Source organism: Mastacembelus armatus, chromosome 13, assembly GCF_900324485.2.
Source record: "Mastacembelus armatus chromosome 13, fMasArm1.2, whole genome shotgun sequence".
NCBI classification, from domain to species: Eukaryota; Metazoa; Chordata; class Actinopteri; order Synbranchiformes; family Mastacembelidae; genus Mastacembelus; species Mastacembelus armatus.
In genome coordinates, this window is record NC_046645.1 from 9075544 (window position 1) to 9103269 (window position 27726).

Below are 27726 nucleotides of genomic sequence, written 5' to 3' on the forward strand. Positions count from 1 at the left end.
TGGTGAGTTACTAAAAGAGGATAAGTGACATCTGAGAGCAATAGAGCACTCTGAGAGTATTTTTCTTTGGTATTTTTTTTCACAGAAGTAAGAAAATGAATAACTTCTGAGACATTGTTATTGAAGAAAGATGTCTGTAGAATAAATTCTTTTTTGGTTCTTTGACATGTAAATGTGGGACTCCAGCTTCAATCAATCCCCATGTGTACAAGGAAAGTTAGATCGTAAGCGAATGTTGTCATACAAAAAAAAAATGTCAATGGTCTTTTACTTGTGTAGCGCATTTCAACACTCAAGTATACCCAAAGTGCTTTTACACTATTTGTCAATTCACACAAACACTCATGCACTCATACACTGGTGGAACTTGGAGTTCAGTGTGTGTAGACCAGCGAAGCCACGTTTTGATAGCTGAGTTTCCTCAATGCTACATCATGTAGTAATTCCCACATTTATCAAATAAGTGTCTTTTGTTTATTTTACATCTTTAGAAGGAACTGAATAACAATAGAGGTACGATCTGACAAAGTTCTGAGTTCTGTATTTGATAAATTTTAGTGCATTGAAATTGTTCTTTGTTTATCTGCGGATTTTTTTTCTTTAAAAGATCACATTAGCATTTGTGACCAGCAAAGCTCTTTTTTGGAGTACTAGAACAGCTCACAAAATATCATTTCCTTTTTATCACAAATGGATCATTTAACTTCATTTCATGGGAAATGCAGTTCATAACTGTATTTGGATATTTTGGCGGTGTGTTAGATAAAGGTACCTATGACCATACTACTCATGATTTATGGAGGAAGCACAAAACAGACCAAGTAACCCACAGTTAAAATCAACACAGTCACCACACCTCTATGAACCTGCAGACTGCCACAAGGCATCATGCAGGTAGTCCACATTCAGCACTCATCTATTATGTTTTGATGTTTGATGTCAGTTTTTGCAGAGGGGTATCCTCATCAGTTTTATTTTTCTTTGTTACAGGACGATCGTGCCTTGGAAGGTGTTCCGTCAGTCTCTTCATGAATTTCATCCTATCAGCTCCGGACTGGAGGCCATGGCCCTGAAGTCCACCATAGACCTCACCTGCAACGACTACATCTCTGTGTTTGAGTTTGACATCTTCACTAGACTCTTCCAGGTAGTGAACACAAACACAAACAGACACACACACACACTGCAACTTTCTCCTTGTGTTATCATTTCCTTTGTGAGTTAATTCGCAAAGAAAGAGCAGTGTGCAACAGAGGGAGGCACAGACAGAGGCTAATTCACCATTGTCCGTTAGCACTGGTGTACTGTCAGAAACAAGTTTCATTTGAGCAGCACATAATGAACTGAAACTCATATGCAATGTCTTTTTTTTTTTTTAAGTGCAAATAGAAATGTTTGGCAATTATTTTGTCCTCTTCATGTTATTTTTTAATAAAGGCCAGAAAAGCCTGTTTTTTTTTTTTTTATTCCAGCTGGTATCACTCTGAGATTCTTCTGTGTGCACCTCCTAAGGTTGTACAGTATTTTCTTATTAGTAGATAAGTAATAAATAGCTGCGATGAAAACTTGTGGAACAGATCTGTAGATGGGACTTTAACTAAGCTATCACTTTAGGTTTATTGAGTGTTGGTATGTTGAGTTGTTTTTCTTTGCCAAACTCTGACTCAGCTTTGAAGTATTGACACACTGCACATGCGCTGGGAGTTGTGGTGAGAGCTATAAGCAGCCACCCATCTATATTTTGCAATCATATACACAGGACTTCAGGAATCAGGTCACTGGTTTCTGTAGAATTATAGTTCGCGTTTATGGTGGTGCAGGTGCTGCACCACACTTGAGTAGGTCCTTGTCCTTATCAGCATAAATGAAGCAGCAGGAAAAAGGAAGGTTGATAAATAAAAAAATAGAAAAGATAGAGGAAGGTGAGAGTAGAAAACAGGTTTACCAGGCATCATTTTCAGAGCTTATCTACATTATATAGTGCAAGCAGCTTGTATCTACATTTTACACGGTACCAAGTGAAAACCATTTTATATTTTTATACCATCTCATATGTAAAACTCTCTATATTCTAATTAACACAATCTGAAACCTCTTGCATCATAGCTGGTATGCAGTAGCTGATGTTGTGTATTCCCTCGCTGACATTATCCCTGGCTACTTGTGTGCAGAGCTCTGACAGGCATAAGGAAGACTAAACAGATTATAGACGTTTCCTCTTACAATCCCTCATGCAGAAAAAGATCCTCCTCTTAATGTCCACAAACTCAGAAGAGGAAGTGAGTCTGTGGCCATTTTAAGCTCTGTCCTTGTCATGCAGTAGGCTGGGGTGGTATGGTATTTTATTTTATTTTTTTTGCACCAAAAAATAAATGTACCCTTCCTGGATATCACCTTACTCAGTGCACTTTTGTTCAGTAAACCAGCTGGACTGTGATCACATTGCATTGAAGGGTGAAGGAGAGAGACCATACATCTAGCATTGAATCCAGCCAAGCAGACGGTTCACTTCCTCTGTGCAAGAAAGTATAAGTAACGATCATAAGATCCTAATTTAACTGTGGTTGCTACTTCTGCAGCTCATTTTCACTGTTTTATGTGTTGATTCTACTTCCTTTAACACACCAGACACTGGCGAGATCAACTGCGGAACCTCCTACTCACTGCCGCACTTAGCCCGCTGCGGACTAACACAAATTAGTGTTAGTGTTAAAAGTTATAATTTGACTCCTAAAGTCTTCACCCTTCACTGTTAGGTTGTCTTGGCTTGATTTAGGTAAAGCAATCGTGAAGAAGGAAAGAAAGAAAATTTTAAAAAAAACTATTAACTGTTAAGTTGATTTCTGCCTGTTTCTATATAAAGTATGGGAGGCAGTCTGCTGGTGTCCATTTAATCCTCATCATTGTGAGGCTCCAGATGGTAACAGATGAGCTGCATGCTGTTATAAGTGTTGCAAATTCTGCTTAAAGGACCTTTTTACATCACTTGACCCAGCCTGAAATGGCCATTGTAAATTGCCCTGATGTTCACTAAACAGTTGTTTCAGTGCCATATTTCAGCATTACTCTGCTCATGTGGTTTTTGTTGATGGGATTTTTGTTGTTTGTTCACTCACACATCAGATAAGTAACTCACTCTGTCTCTCTCTACCTATCTGTATCTCTGTCTCTCTCTTGTGTGCGTGTGTGTAGCCTTGGTCATCCCTGCTGCGGAACTGGAACAGCTTGGCAGTAACTCACCCCGGGTACATGGCCTTCCTCACCTATGATGAGGTCAAAGCCCGTCTGCAGAAGTTCATTCACAAGCCCGGCAGGTGAGACAAAAACACATGCATGTACACAGGAACACGCCCTGTAATGCAACCTAAGTCAACTGGCTGTCTAAACACAAGGTGTTCTCTCATTTGGTAACGTTCATGTGAGCAACACACCTTTATTTCCCTTATTGGAACTTAACAAGTTGCATCCTATCTTATTATAACAACATGGTTACAGGTTTATTGTAGTTCACATGACTTTTTTGTCTCTTAGTGCTGCTATGGTTCAGTTTCAGATACCATTTCTGCTATAGTGTGTGTGTTCTTGTAATTCTGTCTTTGTGAGGACCATTTTAAACATAATCCAATCAGAGTGTGGACATTTTATTCAGTCCTCACTTGCTATACTACTGTTTAAGAGTTTACACTTGGTTTCAGGGTCAGGGTTGGGTCTAGGTTAGTGTGTAGGTTGAGGTTAGGCATTTAGTTATCATGGTTAAGGTTGGAGTAGGGGACTAGAGAATGCATTTTGTAAATGAGTGTCCTCATAAAGATGGGAGTACAAGTGTGTGTTTGTGTGTGCGAGCATATGTGTTGGCTCGTGTGTGAAAGGCCCAGGGCAGCGTGGCACTGGTACCTAGCATCAATAGCCTGATTGTATGCTGAAAGCTGATGTCACTGTTTAGGCCTTGTGCACCACCATCCTAGCAGTTACTGGTCGATGTGAGTGTAGCCTTTTCACACTTTAAATGACAGCTTATTGTCAGCCTTAATCTTTGTAATAGGGCTGCAGCAGTCATCCAACTTCTAAACTAAACATTGAGCCTATCACTGAGACGTCTTTCTCAGCAGTCGTGCAATATTGGCAAATTCAATCCTGTTCTGTCGATTGCTGATCTCTATGATGAATGTGATGCTCAAACTTTTATCTGTCATACTTCGGTCACGTAAGCAGTGGTTTGCAGCATGTGTCTGCATGCTGCTAGGTTACTAATAATGATGAACATCTTTGTATGGGTAGTCAATACCCTCTAGAGCTCAATTTTAATTCAGTAATTTCCTGATGAAACTTTGTCAATTTCTACACAGGAACAAGCTGGCAGGAAATGTTAGATACTGCGAATATCCTGTGTCTTGCCAGACTCATGTGGCCTTTTTTAGTTACCTTTGTGTTCCACACATTGCCTCGTTTCATGGGCACAGGAAGCTGTGCTTCAACATTTTCCAATCCATTTTACCTGACTGGACAAGTGCTCTGAGGCGGCATTGTAGAGAGCAACCAGGTTACCTCCAGTATGTTCATACTTAAACAGTGTTATCCAAACACTTGCTTGATACTGGATAATTATTCTACATTTATCTTCTGATGCCGTAAGTGATATGTTTTATGCCATTATTGTGTTTTTATGTTCTGTGTATAGCAGGTATGTAGAATGCTTTTTTTTTTAATGTTTAAATGAGATACATTATCTTTTTAACATTTCATGTGGAGTGTGTTCAGACCTTTTTTGGTGATCATGTACATTAGATTCAATCTGGATTCATGATGCGTTGCCAAGTGGCTATTTCTCTCCATACATATTTGCATTTAGACCTACTTTATGCACTAAAACATATTTGCATGCTGGAAGAAAGTGGTTCTTTGCTTGCAGAGTAAGCAGAAGCAATTTGCAGTCTCCGAGTAGCAAAGTCTGACTCTTTGACAAACTTCATAATGTTATTAATACTTATTACTCATGACTCCTTCCCTTATAGCTACATCTTCCGACTGAGCTGTACACGGCTGGGCCAGTGGGCCATCGGTTACGTGACGGCAGATGGAAACATACTCCAGACCATTCCCCACAATAAACCCCTCTTCCAGGCCCTCATTGATGGCTTTAGGGAAGGATTGTAAGTCCACTGGCATTTTGCTTGGCACACGTATCATTTTGAGGTTTTTATCTGGACTTCCGATCTGCCATTCTGTGCTTCAATGACTGGTTTGGTCTTTTGATGCAGTTTTAATAAATGAGCTCTAAGTCAAATGTCCTGCCATCTGCAGAGATTCTCTTTTTCATCTATAATTTCTTTCTTCTTCTACTCCCACAAATCATACATCTTTGCATGCTGTACAGATCTGTTTAGCATCCGACAATTGAATATGCCATATATTAAACCAGTCCAGTCATATCATATTGCTTGTTTTTACTATTCCAGTGTTGTCATAACCAGAACTGAGCTGTTAGTTTCTAATGCGGAGGTTGGTTTTGCTGACTGGCTTGAAACTCATGTTTTTATGCCAGCATTGGTCCTTTTGTTTAATGAAAGCTATGATTGGCCTGTCCCAACCTGTAATCAAATCCTGTTTTAAACTGGAAAAGCCTATGCAGTTAACTGTCTGCATCTACAAAACATTTAGCAAATACATGCATAAGCTGTTATTAAAACACATGGCCAGACTGAATTAATGGATAGAACCAATGCTTTCCTTACCTCAGCCTATGATGTTTTCATGCAATATAGTCATGCAACTAATGATGATGATAACTTTTATATGAAAATGCCAGTCAGAATAACCATGGATGTTTTAATAAAACTATGCATACCTTGTAATTGTATGGGTCTCTGCTTATTCAGCTATTTATTTCCTGACGGGCGGACCCAAAATCCAGACCTGACAGGGCTGTGTGAGCCTTCACCACAAGACCATATCAAAGTTACACAGGTCAGAGCAGTGTGCTTCTCAGACTGACACCTCAGTCTTTGTCTTAAACATTTGTGTGTGTGTTTTTTTTTTTTTTTGTTGTTTTTTTTGTTTGTTTGTTTTTTCAGACTGGGTTTTTTGGTGGTTGTAGAATACAAGAAAGATCTGTTAGCAAAAAAAAAAAAAAAAAAAAAGATGCAACAGTCCATGACCAAAAGGAAGCAGAAGTAGAAGACATGATAAGGCACCCTATAGGAGCCAAGTTAGTGAAGGTTAAGCAGCTGAAAAATGAAAAAAAAAAAAGAAACAAATAGCATTTAATGTTTTCTGACATATCCATTTAAATGAGCATGGTTCTAATAAACAGCATTAATCATTTTGGCAGTGCAGCCGTGATTAATAAGTTAATAAGGTTTACCAGCACATTTTATACAGAGAATGTGGCAGTGAAACAAAAATGTGCAGTGGTAGAAACATTTCATGCATGAAATCAGTAATCTATTATAGGAAACCACATCTGCCCTATGTGTTTCATCACATAGATTAACATGTTAAATGATCAAGATGCATAACAGTGAATTATGACCAGCCTGGTGCTTCCTGAAGTCTCCATCTTGTCAGGCTTAGATATATGTAGCTTCTCAGTTTTGTGAAGGTGTATCAGAACAGATATTGCTTAAGCATAGGACTGAAAGTAAAAATACGCCCCCACATTTGAACTTTTTCAAGACCCTAAAAGTGAGTAGAGTGATCTCAGGTGGTGTTAGTAGTGTATCATGTTTCTCTTTGCTTAGGCACTGAAAGCTTATAGTTCCCGCTTTTCTTTTTTTTTTTTTGTCACCTCAGGAGCAATATGAGCTGTACTGTGAGATGGGCTCCACTTTCCAGCTGTGTAAGATCTGTGCTGAGAATGACAAGGATGTGAAGATTGAGCCCTGCGGTCATCTCATGTGCACCTCCTGCCTCACTGCCTGGCAGGTACGAGAGTGGGTGGATCGAAGGGGTTTGTGTGGGTTGGTTGCTCGAAGTAAAGTGTCATAACTCATACCTGTTGAGAGGAGAACTCACTTGAACCACTCTTCTCTGCAGACATAACAGACATACAAAGGCACAGAGTCTCATTTCCCTGTGCTTTACATCTGCCTTTCTGCTTGTGTTACAGGAGTCTGAGGGTCAGGGAACGGGGTGTCCTTTCTGTCGCTGTGAGATTAAGGGTACAGAGCCCATCGTTGTGGATCCTTTTGACCCCAAGGACAACAGCGGGGGCTCCTGCAAAGGCACATTTGGGGCTGAGGGTGCTCCATCACCCAGCTATGATGATGATGATGATGACAGACTTGAAGACCCCCACCTCATGATGAGCAAACTTGCCTGTGCAAAGGTAAGATTGTAGAAAGGTCTTGAATTAACTGAGACAAATGATAGCTAGGTTTTCTGTCATGGCACTAGGATAATTGTTCTGGTATGTTCCTATTTATAATACAGTAAGGCATTTGGCTTAGTTATTTTAATGACCTGTGTCCACCTCATGGATTCCTACTATGCTCCTCTCTTTTTCTGAGACCCATCTCTGTACAGATGAAACACTCCCTGCCTTGCAAGTTCACGTCTCATATCATCTCAAGTCTTTCATGTTCATCTTTCACAGCACCAAGGCTCAGTAGCTTTTTGTGTGCCCCTCGTTATTTGATATGTGGGGTATTCTCTTTGCCTGCATCTTTCATGTGCCTCTGAGAACTCGGTGTGCATTAGTCTGCTTATAGAGTAGGTGAATTCCTGAGATCACACACACACTTTGATGTGGTCCCTGAAACTGCTTTGCCCTTGATTGCTTTACCCTGCCTCCTTCTCATCTACAGATTTTTTTTTTTTATATACTTGTACTGTAAAGGACTTTACTGTACATCATAAATATTTTGTTGCATTAGTTTCAAGTGCTAAAACAAATTTTTGTAGTTGTAAGTGTTGAACTTTACTGCATCATAATTATGGATGTTTCTAATTTTTTGCCCACACAGTTTAGCCACAATCCATATTACAAATATGTTTTGCACTATGGGAAACATTTTGTCACCAAATTTCAGTCTTTAAAGAAAACTTTGAAAACTTTGCACTAACTCCAAACAACATGCAGTATTCGTCCAGCTCTGGTGGTGATAAACTTAGACTTGACTTAGACGTTGAGCGATGACAACACCTGTGTTTTATATTCTTCTCAGTTCCTCTTAGAAGCAGTCTGGGTGGCATTCGTCATGTGCATCCAGTATATCATGTACAGAGCAAAAGCTGATTGTGTAAAAACATTTCTCATATAGCAGCATTTGATCACATGCTCTCTGCTTTTGTGAATGTGATCCAGGTGGAGCGCCCCCCATCACCCATGTCAATGGCTCCTCAATCCTCTCTTCCCCCTGTGCCGCCCAGGCTAGACCTGCTACCACACAGATCTTCCAACTCCTCTGGTGCCTCCAGCCCGGGAGTCACCACCAAGGTAAATGAACATCCATAACCAGGTTAACATCTTGTTTTTGTGCAAGAGATGATATTTAAATAAAGGTTTGTTATTTTTAATTTAAAAGTGTTATTATAATTTTACATGAATATTGTATGTGGTCTAAATGAGCTCCCTTAATCTCTCTTCCTACACTCCAGGCAGCATCTCATCACAAAGACAAGCCTCTTCCTCTTCCTCCAGCACTGAGGGATCTCCCCCCTCCTCCTCCTCCAGACCGCCCCCATGCAACCGGGACAGCCAGTGATGGACGGATGCAGAGGCGGCCCTTACCCTGCACTCCTGGGGAGCCCCCTCGAGATAAGCTCCCTCCTACACCTCCCAATCGGCCCCTGGCTGACTGGAACGCCCGGCCTGTTCCCAAAGCCCCCACCTCCTCCTCATCCTCCTCCTCCTCATCTTCCTCATCCACCCAAGTGTCCAATCTAGGAGGGGACATACGAGCAGGTGTCCGGGAACTCTCCAACCGACACTCCCTGCCCTTGGCATTGCCCTCTGCTCTCGACACCCGCTCAGATTCACAGAAGAACAACAGCTCCCTCAGTCTGGATCACCAGCTGGTCAGAGTAACCACAGAACATCACACACTGAACTTCCATTTTGTTTGATGTCTGTTCACAGCTACAATTACAAGCACATAGCATTTTAATAGGTGCTGTCCACATAAGACGCTGAAAGGATAAAAGTGGCACCACCCGCTAATAATCCAGTATTCTCTACAAACTGTGAATGAGAGCAGCTGTGAGTCTGTAGCTTTGTTACTCACTGCACAACCAGTGTTTGATGCACCTTCGAAATGAATTTAGAGGTCCATTCATCCATTACATCTCTTTGTAAAATCTACATTATTCACATGAGTTTGGCTTCTGTCTCAGTGGCATTTTGGGATTTTAAAGAAGTCTTGGGAACTAAATGTAGAATTAGATAAAATAATTATGGAAGCGGCTCTTAGCTTAGCATTAATCTGAGAATGAAAGTAGAATGAGGGACGTATTTTAATCTAACTCTCAGCAAGAAATCCAATAAGCATCTTTCTCAAAATGTAGAACAATTCCTTCAACGTGAGTGGTATTTGGTTTCTAGATTCTAGATAAATTGAGAAAATATTCTAAACTTAAAAGGTTCTGAGATTTCAGCTCCTGCTTCCTTTCCAGAATTTTGCCACGGTAGCCGGACAAGATTACGACAACCCCAAAGTTAAGCCGTCAGTCTCAGCCAACGCCATTTATTCCATGGCAAGCAGGTACGTTGCACTGGCATTGTAATGACAGAACATCTGAAAAGGCCGTTGACATTTTAGCTCACTTCCAAATCCAGTTCCACTTCCAGAAAACATTCTTACATAACACAGGCAGCATATACATATTTAATTTAAGAAGCTTTTCCCTGTCAGTGATTTTGCAAATCCAGCTTTACTGTTCTACCATAAATATGTTTGGGTTGCTTGTTTCCAGACCGCCTCCAGCCCTGAAGCCAGTGACAGGAGAGGAGCCATGTGACAGTGAGGAGGAGTCAGAATACATGGTCCCCTCATCTCGACCCATCCTTCCCCCCATCACAGCACCGTCTGTTGGGGAGACCCCGCCAGTCCTGAGACCCCCACAGCCTCAGCCTCTGTCAGCACTCCAGACACAAACCCAAGCTTCCACACTCAACTCACGGTATTCAAAACACTCAGTGCATCCACTTCCAGCAAGCACATCAAGATGAAATTACTCTGTATCACAATATTGTGTCTGTTACTGTTCTCCTCTTATTGTTGTTTGTTGTTATAGGCTGATACTGACTGAACTAGACGATGGAGCTCAAATGTATGAAGCCATGTACAACATCCAGGCAGGGTCACAACAAGCCCGAGATTCAGGTATTTGATTATTAAATGGTTTTGTGTAGATGGACTAGGACAGCTTAGATGAGCAGCATTGTGGGTTTTGATATAAACCATTTTTAATTCTTATGCTACCTTCATGTAGACCTTCCTGTCCACCACCTGCAAAGATTTATATGTGTTATCTCTTCTTTAATTAACAGCATGTGGAACAATACTGACTCTAAACAATCTCTCAGCATTTTGGAAGATTAGTTTCCATCCAGGATCCCAAACATCTGGAAAACATACAGTTACTCTGTGTTGATGCAAATGTGAATTATATTTCTGGTTACTGTTGGAATTCATCTGAATATGCTTATGAGGAAAAGATTTGTGTATGTAAATGAAACTAGGCATATGCTGAATCCCCTTGTAATCATATGCTTCCTCTGCTGTGCCAACACTTTTTGTATCTCATTCCAGACTATTCAGAGTTGCCCCCTCTGGCAATGACCAACGGTCCCAGAGACCACACAGCCGAGGACAAGGAAGAAGAGGAAAACGGCTATGACTATCCAAAACCCCGGCTGCCACAGCCCCCCGCTCGACGGACCCTTTCAGAAATAGGGGGCTCTTCTTCCTCATCTTCATCCTCATCATGCTCATCCTCCACAGCTGCTTTCAGCCGCCTCTCTTTAGATTCAGACGCTGGAGCTGCATCTATATGTAAGTAGACCTGCCCCTGTTGGACCAGAAGACATAATGTCATTTAACAGAATACACATCCTGTCTTATTTTTGAACATCATGTAACTATTTAAGTGTAAAAATAACATGGGCTTCATGTTAATTATGGGAGTAATTAACAGGACATGTTATGAGTTCTCACAGTTTTTGTAGTATCACTACTGTAGTGATAGTAGATAGTTTTTTGTTTTTTTTTTTTGCTTCAACTTGCACATGTACTAATTAATGAATCTCTGCCTTCAGCTGTCAGAAAGAATGAGATGAAAGTGAAATTCCTAAATAGCTCAAACCATTAGGGTATCAAGAGGGTCAACATACCCTCTAAAACATGAGCTTTTATTAAGATGCTTGACATTTAAAAATTGAACTTTTACATTAGTAGGGACATATAAAGGTTAGCAGTCGCCAAGAATGGAGAATGGTCTATTTAATAAAATGACTTGGATGTAAAAATTTATAACAGTTCCAGGTCTTTCCTGGCCAGAAGGAATTAAAATGATGGATGAATCAACATCTCACAGTAGCACAGAAAGCTCTGTGACCAAGTGTTTTGCTGCACTGAAAAGCTGAGTGAAAGACTAATAACAAGATATCTGCCTGTTGATGGTGCTAGTATTGAAGCCATATGGAAACAAGAACTGCAGTGCTTTAGGTTTTTTTTTTTTTTTTTTCCCCAGCTGTTTCTTCATGCCTGTTATTTCTCAGAGTAATCACCTTGTCTCTGCACTGAGCTGACATTTACTGCCAGTGATGAATGCCAGGTGTCTGATTATTCCACTAAAGACCTGAATCTTGTATCTGATGACCAGTTAAGTGGCTCTGAGATACGCTGACAAGTTGCCAAATCTTTGAGTTTATTAAAGGTCACTGCATTAGAAAGGTCAACCCATTCACCATAAATACAGTAGGATTAAAAACACGTATATTACCTCAGACAAATAGTCAGTGTGCTGTCTGCTACCAGTACCTACTTGAAGTTATTTGGATCATTTTCAGTAAAGTTAATGGTCATTGATCTATGATCTATAATGACCCTTAGGTCATTGAGCGGTTGTTTTTCATACTTAAACTTGTTTTCTGTTTTTTGAGACTTAACTGTAACTTAAAACTAAGGCGTGTTCCACACCTTTTGGTTTTAAAGGCATATACACTCACTCTCACCATTTCTTCAGCCTTCTCAGAGCCAATGGAAGCACCAGAGAGACCTCCAAAGCCTCTTCCCAGGCGAATCAATTCAGAGCGTAGACCCAGCCCCGTCCCACCTGTCCCTGTTCCACCCAGTAGTGGGGCAACAGGAGGAGACGCCAACCCCCAAATCAGTAGCGAGATTGAGCACCTCATGAGTCAGGGATACTCTTACCAGGACATCCAGAAAGCACTGATGATTGCACAGAACAATATCGAAATGGCCAAGAATATCCTCCGCGAGTTTGTCTCCATTCCCTCTACTGCTCATATTCTTACATAGCACACTCCTTGTGCCGCTCTGTCGTGTTTGCTCGCCCTAGCTTGGCCCAGCCTGTTTGGGTTTAGGTTGGCACAGGCCGGCCAACGGCCCAAAGCTCATTGCCTGCAGCACTTACCTCTGGTGCTGGCTGAAGCCCGACGCCCCTGTGGATTTTTAAATGGCTGTTACTCCAGCGAGCTCACAGCATCTCTGGGACTCTGCCCCCTGCACTTCATGCGCTTTCAACAGTGTCCGGCCTTTTTTAAACTGCTCCAGCAGGCCTCTTCGTTTCCAAGAGCATCTTCACAGGACTGACTGAGCACGTGTGGGAAAATGATGGGATGCCACATGATGCAAGACTTTTATAGGAATCCTGGAAAGACATTATCTTTCATGTCGAAGCCTCTTGCTGAAAATGTAACCAACACCTCACAAATAAAACTAAAAATGTATGTCTATACGAGAATTTAATATATGAGTAAATATATATATTAAATGTGTGTAATATATACAGTACGTGCATATACAGTATGTGAAAATGATTTTGGCTTTGAGGGGCACTGTTGTTATAAGTGATGGGTAGACAGGGACCAGAGTAAAGAAGGGTTTGGCCCTTTCTGCTGGCCTGAGTGTTCAGAGTTATATGTGAGGGGGAGGAAGAGTCAGGTGTCTTCCTCAGTGGGGATGTGTTGGTCAGCAGCAGCTTAGAAGACATGCAGCAGTGCTTTTTCATTATGAATTCAGTCTCTTATGGCCTTTGCTTTGGTACTTTTTTTTTTTTTTTTTTTTTTTTATTATATAAACATTCTTGCTTTGTCGTGTTGTATTTTTCAAAGTAGCATGACGACAGTTTCAGGTCTGAACAGTTGGTATGGCTGTGTGTGTCTGTGTGGTTTGTGTAGACCTGTTTTTCATGACCTGCTCTTAATTGAACCCCTGTTCCTGTACAACATGAATGTGGATTTACAGTCAGTATACTCAGACCCGTGCTCTCTAAACAAACTACTGCTCTAACTGGTATGGCAGGGCCTAGTGTAGCTGTAGAGTGAGGTTAGTAGAGGACGTGCTAATGTTGACGACCCAGCAGTGCTAAACAGGCTGGTGCTGCGTGATGTGTGGAGGCTGAGAAGATTTTGTTCTGTTGATGTCAGACTTTATTTGCTGGATGGTTTAGGTCTCTGTCTCCAGCTCAGTCCGGTGTTATGAAACAAAAAACAAACAAACAAACAAACAAAAAAAAAACTGTTACTTTCGTAATATGTTATTGTGAGATGATCATAAATGTTATTAATTCAGAAGTGCTTCACTGCTGCTACTATTGTTAGTGCTAAACAATTAAGCCTTAAATGTAAATTTGTGAATATTGTTTAACCGTCATCCTGTTTCTTTGAAGTGACAGTATCATCTGTGTTTCTCCAGTTCCATAATGTAGCATACTTGAAAGTACAAACAGCTTGTGAGCCTGCAGCCCTCCCAAGCTGTCGACTCCTCAGTGTTTGAAAATTTTTTTTTTTTTCTTTCTTTTTTTTTTTTTTTTCTTTTTACGTATTATCCGCAGTTCTTTACAGGTAAATTCTGTAATAAAGCAGACAATGTGCTTTGGGTATGGAAACCAGCTATTTTGTCATGGATTCCTACTTCTCTTTCACATTGCTTTCTCCACGGGCATTCGCCTTCACAGACAGGGAGGGATTGCTGAGGCTTTTTAAAAACGTAGGCTCCTGGGTTTCCTGGCCCACCCCCAAGTCTACAAATAAAATCAGTATTTGGGCCAACTTATAAGAACTAACTCAGGAATATTGTTTAAACAAGTGGTGTTCACCCTGGCTGTCAAAACCCAGGGGAGACTCATTGGCATCGACAGCAGCTCACCTGTCCAGCTCTGTTTGTTCAGGTGACGTGTAGCCAAAAGCATCCGTGTAATGAAGTCACACAAGTAGCCTATTACTTTTGTTTGTCACATTATAACTTGCACATTTTTTATAGTATTTCCAATGTTTGCAGGACTACAGACAGCAGCTTCATTTCCAGGTACTATGAATGAAACACATACATAAATTAATGCAAGAAGCTTTTAGGTACATTGACTTGAACCTCTCCCAGCATATGAAGAATGTTATTTTTTTTTTCTTTGTTTGTTTTTTAATAAGCTGGTCATCCCTGGCTTATGCTGGGTAATGCTATATGTTGACTGGAAGCCATGTCTGTGCTGTCTGGCCATCCTCTAGTTCTTAATTTTCTGTTCCTAGTTGCCTTGAGAAACTTCTTGAATGATGGGTAATGGACGAAGAGGTCCACAACCCCCAATACTGTACCAATGTTTTGTTGATTTTTGCGAGGACAGTGTGTCATTCTCGTGTGTTATTTACTTTTTATTTCCTTTTTTTGTTGTTTGTGCATTTTAGCGCAGCATGTACCGATTTGTGCTTTGATACTGTCACTCTAAAGAAAAGCAAATTGTATAAAAGTTTGTGATTTGAAAAGGAAAAAAATGCTGTTTTATTTCCTTTCGCATTCCTGTCCATGTATTTTGTTCCAAAGGTTTTGTTTACTTATGTGAATAATTCTGTGAGCAGTGCCATATGTTTAGAATAAGGACTTGTTTTTGAAGTGTTTGTAGGTATTGATCTTGTACCTCTTGATCTCTTAAGGCAAGATTGTGCAGTATTGCTTGTATTAATCTGTCCTCTCTGCCCCATCAGGCCTGATCTATGAGTACAAGGTGCGGCTCTGTGCAAAGCCTCCGCTTTCTTCTTACCTGAAAGATAAATCAGGTCCCAGATCAGTGCTCAGCCTCAGAGACGCTCGATGCGTTCTAGCCTCCGTTCCCCTCAGCTACACTGTTGGGTACTTTGACAACTTCATGCCAGAAGAGGGAGCTGTTGTTCCATGTAGTCGTGTCGCTTCTCATCGGTAAAAAGGCATTCATTAACTTTTCGATGGTTTTTAAAGCTCGTATCACTTTGGAAGTATGCACAGTGCTGTTAATAAAATAAGCAAAAGCCAGTACATGTCTCACTTCTCTACATGCAGACTCAAAGATGTTATTTTTGCAGATGCCATTACTCTGTGAACGATCAAACGTACACATTTACAAACTGCAGTTATAGTCTCAGTGAAGAGCACAATTACTTCATCGTGGCTACAGCTGAACTGTCTCCTTCAGTTTTGTGATTAGTCAGTAATTCACCTGTTACTGAAATGTGTTCAGTGATTTATTCTAGTCCTGTCAGGTGCAAAATAACATCACAATTTTTTTTAAATACTTGCAACACTGGTTAAACACCAGCTGTTATCATTTTTATAACTTATCTAAAATACATTTAGTAATGTAACACTAACACTACTTTTTATTAGATTTATGCTAAAGTGTAGTTTAAATTGCATAAGTTGAAATGAACTTTTTTACTTTTGAACACAGGTGAATTGTCAGAACAGAGTGGAAAGTTAGAGGACAAGCCGTAACATTAATGACGGTTGAATTCAGATGAAGTGCTCCAGTTCCAGGACACTGATGCTGTACATCCTCCCTCCCTGACATGGTTTCCTGAAACTGAAGCATGTTACTATTTGTACCTGTGCTATTCCTACTTTGACCATTCAATGTTTCAGAGACGAGAAACTGCACAGGACTAGACGACGCTGGAAGCAGTGTGAAGGTACAGATGCTGTGTTATGGCAATGCTGCAACAAAGTCTGTGTAATAGTAGCCTTCTGTAAAATGCATGAACAGTACAGGGGGACGGACCTACAGTTTCAGTATTTTTATTTGTGATCTCAGAAGTATTTTGGTTGTAGGAACATATTGGGAAATGATCTAGAAATCCTCATAAAATACCTGTAAATCTACCAGGAAAAAAAAAAAGGAGCCAAGTTATTTTATTAGATAGAGCTCATTTAAAGTTCTTTCCAATCAAGTCACTTTATTCTGTATAATATTTTAAAAACTACAAATAATACATTTGTTGGTAAATGGTTTGAATGCCATCAGTGACAAGGCCAAGGCTTTGAAAAACATTTTACAGATCTCGAACCTTTAAAACCTTTTAACCACAACAGTAGAAAATGTGGATGTTCGGCATGAGTTTGAATGTAATTTCTACGGCATCCAGTGACTTTTTGACCTTATTGTTGGCAATGCTTGATCTCAAATACAAATTTCAAAAGTAAACTACTAAGGAAAGAAACAGTAAAGCTTAAAAGAACTACAAATAATGTTAACCTTTCTAAGTCAAATCCTGAACAAATTATTCACTTGTCTTGTAAAGATATATTTAGTAAACCAAACTGGAGAGTGTAAAGACGAGCGTTAGCTGTAGAGAGAAAAAATAAACAACAAATGTGATTAGCTGCAGTGACATGTACCCTAATATTCCACTAATAATTTGAATCACAGCTCAATCTGAATAAAAATTCACCATGTAACCACCTCACTCAGGCCAGACATCACAGTTGGATTTGGAATGAGAGGGCTGGTGAAAAGTGTTAATTAAAAGGTCAGTGGGAAAATATTAGCCATGTACTATTGTTTCTGTCTAGTTGGAATTCCATATATTTTTTCTATGCATGTTTGCCCCATACGGAGGTGAGACTAGGTGACGTGCCGAGACACATGGTGGCAGCAAACAAAACTGATCTGTGGCTGCTACAAGGTTTTTGTTGGAGCCTTTAAAAGATTTAAGGATTGTTGAATAACGATTTCCTGTTGATCTAATCGGGCCAGTCTGTTCCAGTCGAGGTGGCAACATAAGCACATTTATTCAGACTGAGCTGCTGTTCTGATAATTAGTGGAATATTATTAGCCATGTATATGTAGTTTATGATGTGTGACTAAATGACCAACAAGCTTGTTTTCAGAGCAATATTTGGGGCAAGGCTGGAAGTGGCTGTGGAGGTAAGCACTGTTGCAACCCCAAAACTTTCAGTGTACAGACTTAAGCAAAACAGATAACATAAAAAGAAGATGCCTAAAACCACCTACAGTCTCCTTGCTCTCCAAGGAGAGCGCCAGACCAAAGTAAAAGTGTATCTGGTCTTTTATTTTTGATATTTTTTTTTTCTATGACATTATTTTAAAGAAATATATACATAGATTATAATATGTACACTCGATAAACAGCTGTTTCAGGCTCTGCAGTGATTGTTTTGTCTGAGGTGATGCTCAGGCGAGTATAAAAAAGTCCCTAGTCAATCTTGTGCTCTAATCAGCGATATACTAGGCTCATTGTAGTGAGAACTAAAGATTAGTCATTGGTTTAAATACCACAAATTTATTAGCAGAGTAATGACATGGAGTGCTCGAATCACTTCTCATGTAAAGGGCAGTAAGTAAAAGCTGCAGCCAAAAATAATTTGAGTCTCAGTCCTCAGTCAGGGTATTAGCTGACAGAAAACTGAGCTTTTCCATGATATGACTGTTAGAAGAAAGAGACCTGGTAAACATCGACCGCATTGCTGCTGCCAATGCACAGATCCATCTATCCATGTTTGTATGGTGTTTTTGGGGTGATGGGCAGTGCCATTTCTCCTCCAAACATGGTGTGTATTATGACATCCAAAGAGTTGAATTGTGGCCTCGACTGGTTAGACAGTTTTAGTTAGTCTTGGTCTTAGTTTTTGTTAGCCTTGGTTTTAGTCTTATTTTTGGTTAGTCTTAGTCTTGGTTTTAGTTAGTCTTGTTTTAGGTAGTTTCAGTCTTAATTAAGTTTAGTCTTTGATTTAGTCAGTCTCAGTTTTGGTTTTAGTCTTGATTATAAAACTTAGTCTTGGTTTTGGTTACTCTGTCTTTTTTGTTAATCTTGTTAGCCTTAGTTTTTGGTATTCTTACTCTACTGAGTCATAGCTTTAGTTTTAGTTAGTCCTAGCATTGGTTTTTGCTGGTCTTAGTCCTAATTTTAAATAGTTTTGGTTTTAGTTAGTCTGTCTTTGTTTTAGTTGTAGTTTTAGTCTTGGTTTTAGTTAAACTTAGTCAATTCTTTTTAGTCTTAGTTTTGGTTGTAGTTTGTTAGCCTTGGTTTTAGTCTAAAACCAAGACTCAAATTTACTCAGCTTAAAGTTAAGCTTAACCTAAATTTAAACTCAACTTAGTTTAAAATTTAAAAAAAAATCTTAAATTTAATGTCATCTTAAAGCTAGCTGAAATTTAAGCTCAATATTTTGCTTTTTAAATTCTGTAACATACTTTAATTTTGTCCTTAAAATTATTTAGACTCAGCTTAAAGTGAGACTGAGTTTAAGGTTAAGCTTAGCCTAAATTTAAGCTAAGCAACTTATGTTTAGACATCTTAAATTTTAAAAATAGAATCTTAAATTTAAGCTCAGGATAACCCTCATGGGTCGACGACTCGGTTTTCCCAAAAATACAATCATGTATAAACTTGCTGCTCACATATTATTATAGCCCAGTCATGTTGATTACAATTGTTAACAGACTTTAGCTATTAATATGTTTAAAAGCAACTGAAAAAAACACAAATGTCAGGGCATCTCAAAACTTGTCCAGGGCCCCAAAACACCCTTAGACCCCAGAGGGTTAAAGTCAGACTCGGCTGAAATTTAAACTCAGCAGACTCTTCTCTCTTTAAAATAACTTTGCTTTACATTTTGCCCTTAAAATCATTTATACTCAGCTTAAAGTTAGACCCATTGTAAACCTAAGCCCAGCTTGAAGTTAGACTTAAATTTAAGATTAACTTAAAATAGGATATATTAGTTAGACGGCATTAGTAAATTTAAGTTCAGCTTCAAGTTCAACTTATTTCTGCTTTAAATTTTGTCTTACAGCTTTTTGACTTTAAAGGCAAAATCAAGGTATATTTAAGACAAAACTTAAGGCAAAAATAATGATTCAACTCTAAGCTAGGCTTAAAAGTCTAACTTTAAATTGGCTTAATAGTTTTGTCATAATTACACCTTGATTCTGCCTTAATTTTTGCCTTTGAACTCAGACATACATTTAATCTTAGATTCAACTTAAAGCTTCGTTACTCAGCTTTACTGCCTTTAAACTCTGAAACACACAAGTTCACCTTAAATTTTGTTTAAACTAATTTAGACATTTTAAAATTAGACATCTTAAAATTAGACTGATCTTAAATTTAAGATGGGCTTAAAGTTAGACTCAGTTTAAACTTTTACTTAAACTTGACAAACTCATTTCTTTCTGAAATTTTCCCTTAAACTCATCTTATTTCTGCCTTTTCACTTGAACTTGCCCTAAACTCAGATGTCAGCCTTAAATTTTCCTTACACTTTCCTTAAACACATCTTAACTTAGCCTGAAATTTTGCCGTTAAACTCAGATTTAAGTAAAACCAAAGCCAGACCAAAAGTACTGAGACTAATGTAAACCAAGACTAAAACTAAACTAAAACTAAAAGCAACAGTAAGAGTAATTAAAGCTAAAATTAACTAAAACTAAGGCTAATGCTAATTAAAACCAAAACAAATTAACTATAAACAAAAGACTAAAACACAAAAAACATATTACCTAAAACCAAGACTAAGATTAACTTAAACTAAGACTAATAAAAATCAAAACTAAAAGACTAAACCAGACTAAAACCTAAATTAGTTAAAAAAGACTGAGTAAATAAAACTCAGACAAAAACTGATACTGAAACTAAGAAAAAACTAAATCCAAGAGTAACTCAAATTAAGACACAAAAATTCAATTCAATTTTATTTGTATAGTACTAAATCACTACAAATCATCTCAAGGCACTTTCCAAAAACTAAAACTAAAAACCCAACAATTCCCTTATGAGCAAGCACTTGGCAACAGTGGAGAGGAAAAACTTCCTTTAGCGGAAGAAAAAAAACCTCCAGCAGAACCGGGCTCAGTTTGGGTGGCCATCTGCCTTGACCGGTTGGGGTGAGGGGATAGAGGAGAGAGAAAAGAACAGCAATAACAAATAAGACACTGCAGGTTGGTGGCGCCAGTAACTGCACATCAGCGATATACAGCTCCAGGACAGGGGACACCTACAGAAGGTACAGAGAGAAAGAGAGCACCAAAGTTAGTGACATTCAATGGTGGAATATACATGTGAAGGGGGAGGAGAGGAAGGGAGCTCAGTGCTAATACTCACTAAAATCAAGATTAAACAAAATTAAAACAAGGACCAACACTAAAAATAACTCAGACTAAAACTGAGACTAAAATTAAGACAAAGACCAAATCCAAGACTAAAATAAATACTAACTAAAACCAAGGGTAAAACTAAAACCAAATCTAATTAAAACTAAGACTAACTAAAACCAAGACTAAGAAAAACTAAGAAAGACTAAGGTTAAATCAAGACTAAAACTAAAACCAACTAAAACTTTTAAACATAAAAACCGACTAATTAAAACAAATTTAATACTAAAATCCATACTAAGACTAAACTCAACATTAACGAAAATGAAGACAGTCTTGATTTTAGTCTTGGGTTTAGTCTAACTAAAACTAAGATGAAGACTAAAACTAAAACCAAGACCAAGGAAAACCAAGGCAAGCTAAAAACTAAGAGTAACACTGAATCAGACTAAAAGACTAAAACTAGGAGAAAAACTAGAAAGCAAGACTAAAAACTAATACTAAAACCAAGACTAAGACTAAAACCAACACTAAGATTAAACCCAAGATTAACTAAAACCAAGATAGACTAAACCCGACTAAAACCAAGACAAAGATTATATCCAAGACTAAAAATAAGGCTAACTAAAACTAAGATGAAGACTAAATCCAAGACTAACTAAAACCAAGACCAAGACTAACGAAAACCAGGAGCGTCTAGCCAGACGAGACCACAATTGAACTCTTTGGATGTCATAATACATCACCATCACATCACCCCAAAATCACCAGACCAACAGTAAAGTTTGGAGGTGGGAACATAATGTTTTTCAGCATACGGTACTGGCAAACTTCACATAATTGAAGGAAGAATGAATGGAAAAAAGTACCAAGATGTTCTTGATAAAAATCTGCTGTCACCTACCAGGATGATGAAGATGAAACGAGGGTGGACATTTCAGCAAGACAATGGATCCCAATCACAGCCAAGGAAACTCAATTGGTTTTAAAGAAATAAAATAAAACTCCTAGAATGGCCCAGCCAATCATCTGACTTGAATCCAGTTGAAAATCTATGGAAAGAACTGAAAATCAGAGTTCATAGAAGAGGCCCCCGGAACTTTCAAGACTTTTTGCGGAAGAATGGGCCAAAATTACACCTGAATAATGCATGTGACTAGTTTCTCCATACAGGAGGCATCTTGAAGCTGTCATTAATAACAAAATTGCATGGGTTGTTACCAACATCTGGTGAAAATTATATCAATAGTATCTTTACAAATATATTTACTGAGAAAAATGGTGATGTGTTCAAAACTTATTTTCTGAACACAACTTTTTTTTTAAAAAAAAAAAAACATACGTTTATGCATCAAGCTGTTGTCATCGCACTTACATGTCTTGCTTGCTGGAGCAGCCACAGATCTTGCCCTTTTTGTAGAAGTAGAGCACACTCCCCAGGATGGTCAGAGGAAGGTGCAGAAGTCCTTTAGGCATGTAGGAGGTGGGTGTGCTTACATACATAACAGCATGACATCATGCATAGGAAGAGGTGACAATAAACAATTCAATGCTGTGATGTTTTGATAAAGGAAAATCTGATGGACACTGGGAGGCGAGAGAAAGAGGAGTGGCAGGAAGAGAAGGAGGATCTGCAAAGCAACATACAAACCTTTCTTCAGGTTCTTTGGTGTTTCTGCTTTGACTGAGAAAACACAAACACAATTATTAGTAGGTGGTTGTTGTAGTGAATAACTGATATCAGTAGGCCTGCTACACACGCACACACACACGCAGTGTAGTCTGTAGTCAGACAGTAGTCAGTAGCACAGCAATCAGCCCCAAGCAGCCTGGTTAATCTCATCATCAAAAAAACTGATCATTTTTTCACGCCACAAAGTTTTCATTTTCACAAAGCAAGTGTGATTATTTACTGTAACTTGACAAGCAAAAAGTATTTGAGGGCTGTGCCAACAAAGTAGTCAGTAACACCCCTTGCAGCAGCAACAAGTCTCAGATATATTAAAACTTTAAATAGAAACCAGTTCATATTCAGAGTGATCACTAACCACCACTGCTGTAATGGCCTTTCTGGCTGCATTCATTGCTCCAGCTTTCAGAGGTTTTTTTAAGTCTGACTCTCAGAAAAGTGGCACAGCCAGACCATGAGTGAAAGGCAAAATGTAAACTACCTGAAACTGAACATGAAGGTAATAACCTTCTCTGAAGTAGTATTACTAGATACAACACCTCTCCTAATGAGGTTTTGATTAACAGTGATTCTCTATGATCAAATAAACTTCAATAATCCTCAATGGGACATTATCTGACTCTGGACTGAATTTAGAATGCAGGCAGTGCAGAGTGACTCTTGTCTTACCTGAGGAAACGGTAGTTGTAGTTGTATTGGTAGTTGTAGTTGTAATACTGGTGGTGGATGGCGTGGTGTGTATAGCTGAAAACAGGTAAAGGTACAAAAGGGAGGACACACCCTGTTAACACACTGGGAGGAGGGGGGAACATTTGACAGCCACACAGCTTCACAGCATCTTGTCCAAAACAACGACAACACTGATTAAAATGTCCAGGCTCAGACCGTACAGACATGGCAGAGCTCAAAGCCTTCACATGGAGTAAAAACTTACAAAGAAGTGACAAAGACAAGAAGAGGAAGAACAGAACGGGTGTGGGCGAGGGGGACAAGGATAGAGATGAACACAAACACCAAGAGTAGAGACAGGAAACACAAGCAGCAGGGACTCACTGGCTTTTATGTTGAAGGTCACCGAGTCAGTGCCGTACTTGTTGGAGGCTCTGCAGAGCGCAGTGATGTCAGAGATGACCTTCACACTGAGCACACTCTCAACACCCTCCTCGGTCTCTTTCTGGGATGCCGTCTTGAAAACCTGCCAAAAAACATCAGTCCATCCAACAGTTGTCTAGACATTTCACTCCAAAGCATTATACCAATCTCATGCTGCAGCTAAAACAAAGTCAGCAAATCACCAAAGACAGTAAGACTAATCATCTTAAATGTTAGTTTAAAAAAAAACAAAAAAAAAAACAACAGTATTTCTGTTGCAGCTGATGCTAATCCAACAATGTGACGTTTCCCCCCTGCTGTACCTCTCCATCAGGGCTGTTCCAGGTAACGCTGGGAGGAGGGAAACCTCTGACATGGCAGCTCAGCTCGACCATCGTATCAAAAGCCGCTGTGATCTCTGTGTCCTGCTCCATGATCTTTGGGGGGCCTGCAGAGAGACAAGCAAGCAGTTCTGCTATGACCACAACTAGTCTAACTCCTAACAGTTCCTGTTGCAAACACAAATACAGTAAACTTTTCTTTCATTAACATTACATGACACAATATATTATGATATTTTGTAGAAGACTTTAAACTGACTGACCAGAAAAACAGTTGTAATATTCAGTTTACAGTGTCCAGGATCTGACTCACCCGCGACGCGAACATGAAGTGTGCCACTGGTTTCCATTCCTTCAGTCTCAGGAACAGTCACCACACATGTGTACGTCCCTGCGTTGTCGAACGTCGCGTCCTTCAGGGTCACAGTGTGACCCGTAAAAACCTCCTCTCCATTCTATGCGTGCCGAGGCAGGGAAGAAAAAGCAGATTTAACAGACACACCACAAGACATTCTTAACTTAAAGGTAAAGCTGGGCTTTGACTATTGTTGACTATCATGACAAAAACATTTGGTTTTGGGAGCTTAAAACTTAGAGCAAGCTGCTGCCCACACTATCTGAAATGTTATGTGTTACACTGACGTTTGCATTATAAACTCCTACACGTATGGATGAAACCATAGACTGTATATAATGATAGATGATGTGACATCTCCAGAAGTGAAGCCAAAGCAGGCCCATCAGCCCCTGGTGTCAGCTGCATTACATGATATTGTTCCTCCTCTGGCCTCTACTGTGCAGTTTCTGCTTGCAAAAAGTGCATTTCTAATATTTTGGCTTTGGTTTTGCATAGTGGGAAGAACCGATGCATCATCTATCTTTATATACAATCTGCAGACTAGTCTGTGCCCCCTGACATGTGCCACTGTCCAAATAAACAAGACTAGTTTCTGACTCAAGAGACGATGGAATAAAATCAGCTTAATATTGTCCAGAGAAAGAAGAAACAGGAAATCAGAAAATGAGCAATGGGTATAACCATGTATCCTGGGTAATGTGTTATAGTGGAAGTCATCTATTGGTGGAAAAAGTACTTAAAACTTAAGTAAAACCAGAAATACCACATGTAAAAATACTTTGTGGAGTAAAAATCCTCTGTAATAAATTTAGTACAAGTACAAAAGTATTAGTAACAGGATATACTGGAGTAAATTTACTGATTACATATGTAAACAACCATAGTGCTGTCACCAGTTATGAAAGGCCAAAAGCAATGAATGGTCAGGGTCTAAAGTGACTTAATGACCATGTTAAAGGACTAAAACAGTGCAGTCAGATTATTATTATTATTATTAATAATAATAAAGTGGGCCTGGGCTGGGCCTCTGTCTGAGTGCAAAAGTGTTGATTTTCTTACTTTGTTGTGTGAGAGTGTCAGGACTGATGGAGTATTCCCATTGCCACGACAGTGAAACACAATAGAGTCCCCTTCCTTGATTTTGCCCTTTGGTGAGTCCACCCACACATCTACAGCTGTTGAGGGGTCTGAAAAAGAGACAGCAATTCAAGGTACAGACACAAACCTTACGTTCTGTAGAAAAAATTTGCACCAGGTTTATGTCATTGCCACAATTATAGCTACAATGAACTAAACTACATCTGCCTCTCGTTGGACTGGCTCTTTCAACAAACATAATCTGCAGACCGGGGGGGGGGGTGCATCAAGCCATCCTCATGAAACTTTGCTTAAAAGGTGAAATGAGGCAACTGTCAGAGGTCACAACAGGGTTTGAGTGAGGACTGGCATTTGTTTCAGTTTGCAGAAACAAATCAATAGAGGTCACCTCACAGCAAGAAGGGTCCCCAGGAGCAAACCCCAGTAACCCAAGGTCTTTCTGTGTGGAGTTTACATGTTCTCCCCATGTCTGTGTGGGTTTTCTCCAGGTACTCCAGATTTTTTCCACAGTCCAAAGACATGTAGGTTGGAGTTAGGTTAATTGGTGACTTCACTGTAGATGTGAATGTGAGTGTTTGTCTTTCTCTATGTGCGTCAGCCCTGTGATAAACTGGTGATCTGTCCAGGGTGTGCCCCACTTCTCAGCAAATGTCAGCTGAGTTTGACTGCAACCCTCTCGCGACCCTGGATAACAGTGTTACATAATGCATGGATGGAAATAGACAGTGACTTATCGTCATCATACAAGTTCCAGTAGCAGTTAATGTTTTTTACCTGTCAAAATATGTTGATTTTAAAGTTGTTTCTGTAAGCTCACTTAGAAAAACCTGTACATTTTTTAGCTCTGCACAAGAAGGCAATGGACCTGATGTTTTATTCCTAAATCCCTCCTATGGTTTTCTTAGAGGTCATGATGATGACTGTGATCAGTTCTTCCTTTTCTTTATCTTACATACTTGTTTTTATTTTAGGTAGAGTCTGTCAACAAAGCCAGGTCTACATAAAAATAATTCTTTCCAAGTGGAGCTGCACAGATCGTTGAACTAAACCCCATCAAATACCACTGGGATGAGCTGGTAGATCAACTATGAACCACATGTGTTGTCCAGCATCAGCAGCAACATCTTACATACGGGCATAATATTCTGCTGTCCACGCACTAACATGGTCTAGTTTATCATATTGACACCAATATTAAACTTTCGTTTAGGACTTAAATATACAGTGTAAAGTATTCAGAGTGATATTTCATCATATGAAACTCACAGTATACAGTGATATTAATTCGGTTGGTCTGTCATCCTGGTTGCCCCAGGAACAAAGTAGCTGACCTCGCAGTAGAACCTCGCATTTTTGTCCTCCTTCGTTACCTTCATGCTCAGCTCACTTCTAACAGACAACTGGATTCAACAGTGATGCTGGACATCACACTCACCTCTGGAAGGCACAAGAAAGGCAGAGGATAGATTGAGAGAAGGAAATCAAGGAAAGTACAGGAATTCACATTAAGCCCAAACTAAAACAGCTTAGAAATGCATCACAAGTGTTTGTAAAGATGGATGGTTCTGTGTAAAACATGACAGTGAGCCAGGGTGAACAATATCAAGGCTAAGAGAGACACATGTTTAACAGAACCTCATGGTTAAGGTTATCAGCCTTACAAATACTTAAATTATTCTGATGAAACAAACCACGTGTGACACCACATCCACACCCTGTTGACACAAACTCAGAGGAGGCACAGCAGTAGCGAAAGAGAAGAAAGTCATGGTGGGCCAAAGGGAAGAGAGAGATGCTATGACAGGAATGAGAAGCCCACCCATGCCCACTGCATTCCACCATGTCACCCTCTCACAGCAAGAAAGGCAGCATAGTAGCCCCACTGCACCTCAAAGGTGCGGAGCCACGCTTCCAAATCAGTGAACCTTGCCTCCAAAGCTGCCAGAACCTTGCACTTATTACAAGTATCATTATCACACTAAAGGAGGCAGAGGAATAACTAAACATGTGGCACACCGAACAGGAAAGAGAGAGAGAGGGTGAAGCCATGTTACTAGCTAGCTAAGCTAACTGGTAGGCTAACAAACTCTAAGTCTGGAAATAGCAATAAATACCGGTCAAAACAGAAAGGTACTTGACTAGTACCGGAATGTGTAGCGGTTAATGAATTGTTTAAATACTTTAGTTAGTTTTTAGGTGTGTTAGATGCTAGTCTGTTGCTAATCTGTAGACGAACTATACAGCACACACAGCATGACACGCTTGCAATAGGAAGTGATTCACTTACCAGGAAACAGTTCACATTCATTTAACCTGGTGTGTCAGCCAGAACACCACTTAAGATGGTTCGGAGATGCTACCGAACCATAATCTTCTTCAGAAGCATCACAAAATATGTGCACCTCTTGATGACAACCAGCAATGTCCACCTCCTTTGATACATATGGTTGGGGCAAGATAACCTTGGGTAGAACTTGTAGCTCATCTTCCCAAGTTGTCCACTGCTGCTTAAGCTCTTGAGGTAGTAGTGGATCATCCTACTCCTGGTGGCTTGTCCCACAGATGTCTGACGATTACCTTTACTCTAGTGGTGTAGGGCAAGATAAAT

At 39.6% G+C, this 27726-nt stretch overlaps 2 protein-coding genes across 2 annotated transcripts in view; one reads left to right on the forward strand and one right to left on the reverse strand.

Moving 5' to 3' along the window:
* The window catches only part of cbl (Cbl proto-oncogene, E3 ubiquitin protein ligase), a 34124-nt gene extending 18660 nt beyond the window's left edge, over positions 1–15464 (forward strand). The window contains exons 4-16 of the mRNA XM_026313257.1: positions 991–1147; positions 3193–3314; positions 5013–5150; positions 5877–5964; positions 6790–6921; positions 7106–7324; positions 8303–8434; positions 8596–9015; positions 9610–9698; positions 9910–10116; positions 10231–10319; positions 10749–10991; positions 12184–15464. Of these exons, the coding sequence (XP_026169042.1) occupies positions 991–1147; positions 3193–3314; positions 5013–5150; positions 5877–5964; positions 6790–6921; positions 7106–7324; positions 8303–8434; positions 8596–9015; positions 9610–9698; positions 9910–10116; positions 10231–10319; positions 10749–10991; positions 12184–12479 (2332 nt within the window). The 3' untranslated portion in view covers positions 12480–15464. The remainder of the gene's footprint in view (positions 1–990; positions 1148–3192; positions 3315–5012; positions 5151–5876; positions 5965–6789; positions 6922–7105; positions 7325–8302; positions 8435–8595; positions 9016–9609; positions 9699–9909; positions 10117–10230; positions 10320–10748; positions 10992–12183) is intronic.
* A 6045-nt stretch (positions 15465–21509) lies between these two features.
* Positions 21510–24290, reverse strand: LOC113125250 (cell surface glycoprotein MUC18-like). Its single transcript, XM_026298594.1, has 7 exons — positions 23976–24290; positions 23645–23769; positions 23283–23424; positions 22899–22973; positions 22191–22223; positions 21915–22005; positions 21510–21591 (listed from the first exon to the last, which is right to left on the reverse strand). Exons 1-7 carry the CDS (start codon positions 24010–24012, stop codon positions 21525–21527), a joined length of 570 nt encoding a protein of 189 aa, XP_026154379.1. The 5' UTR covers positions 24013–24290; the 3' UTR covers positions 21510–21524.
* Positions 24291–27726: the final 3436 nt, after the last annotated feature.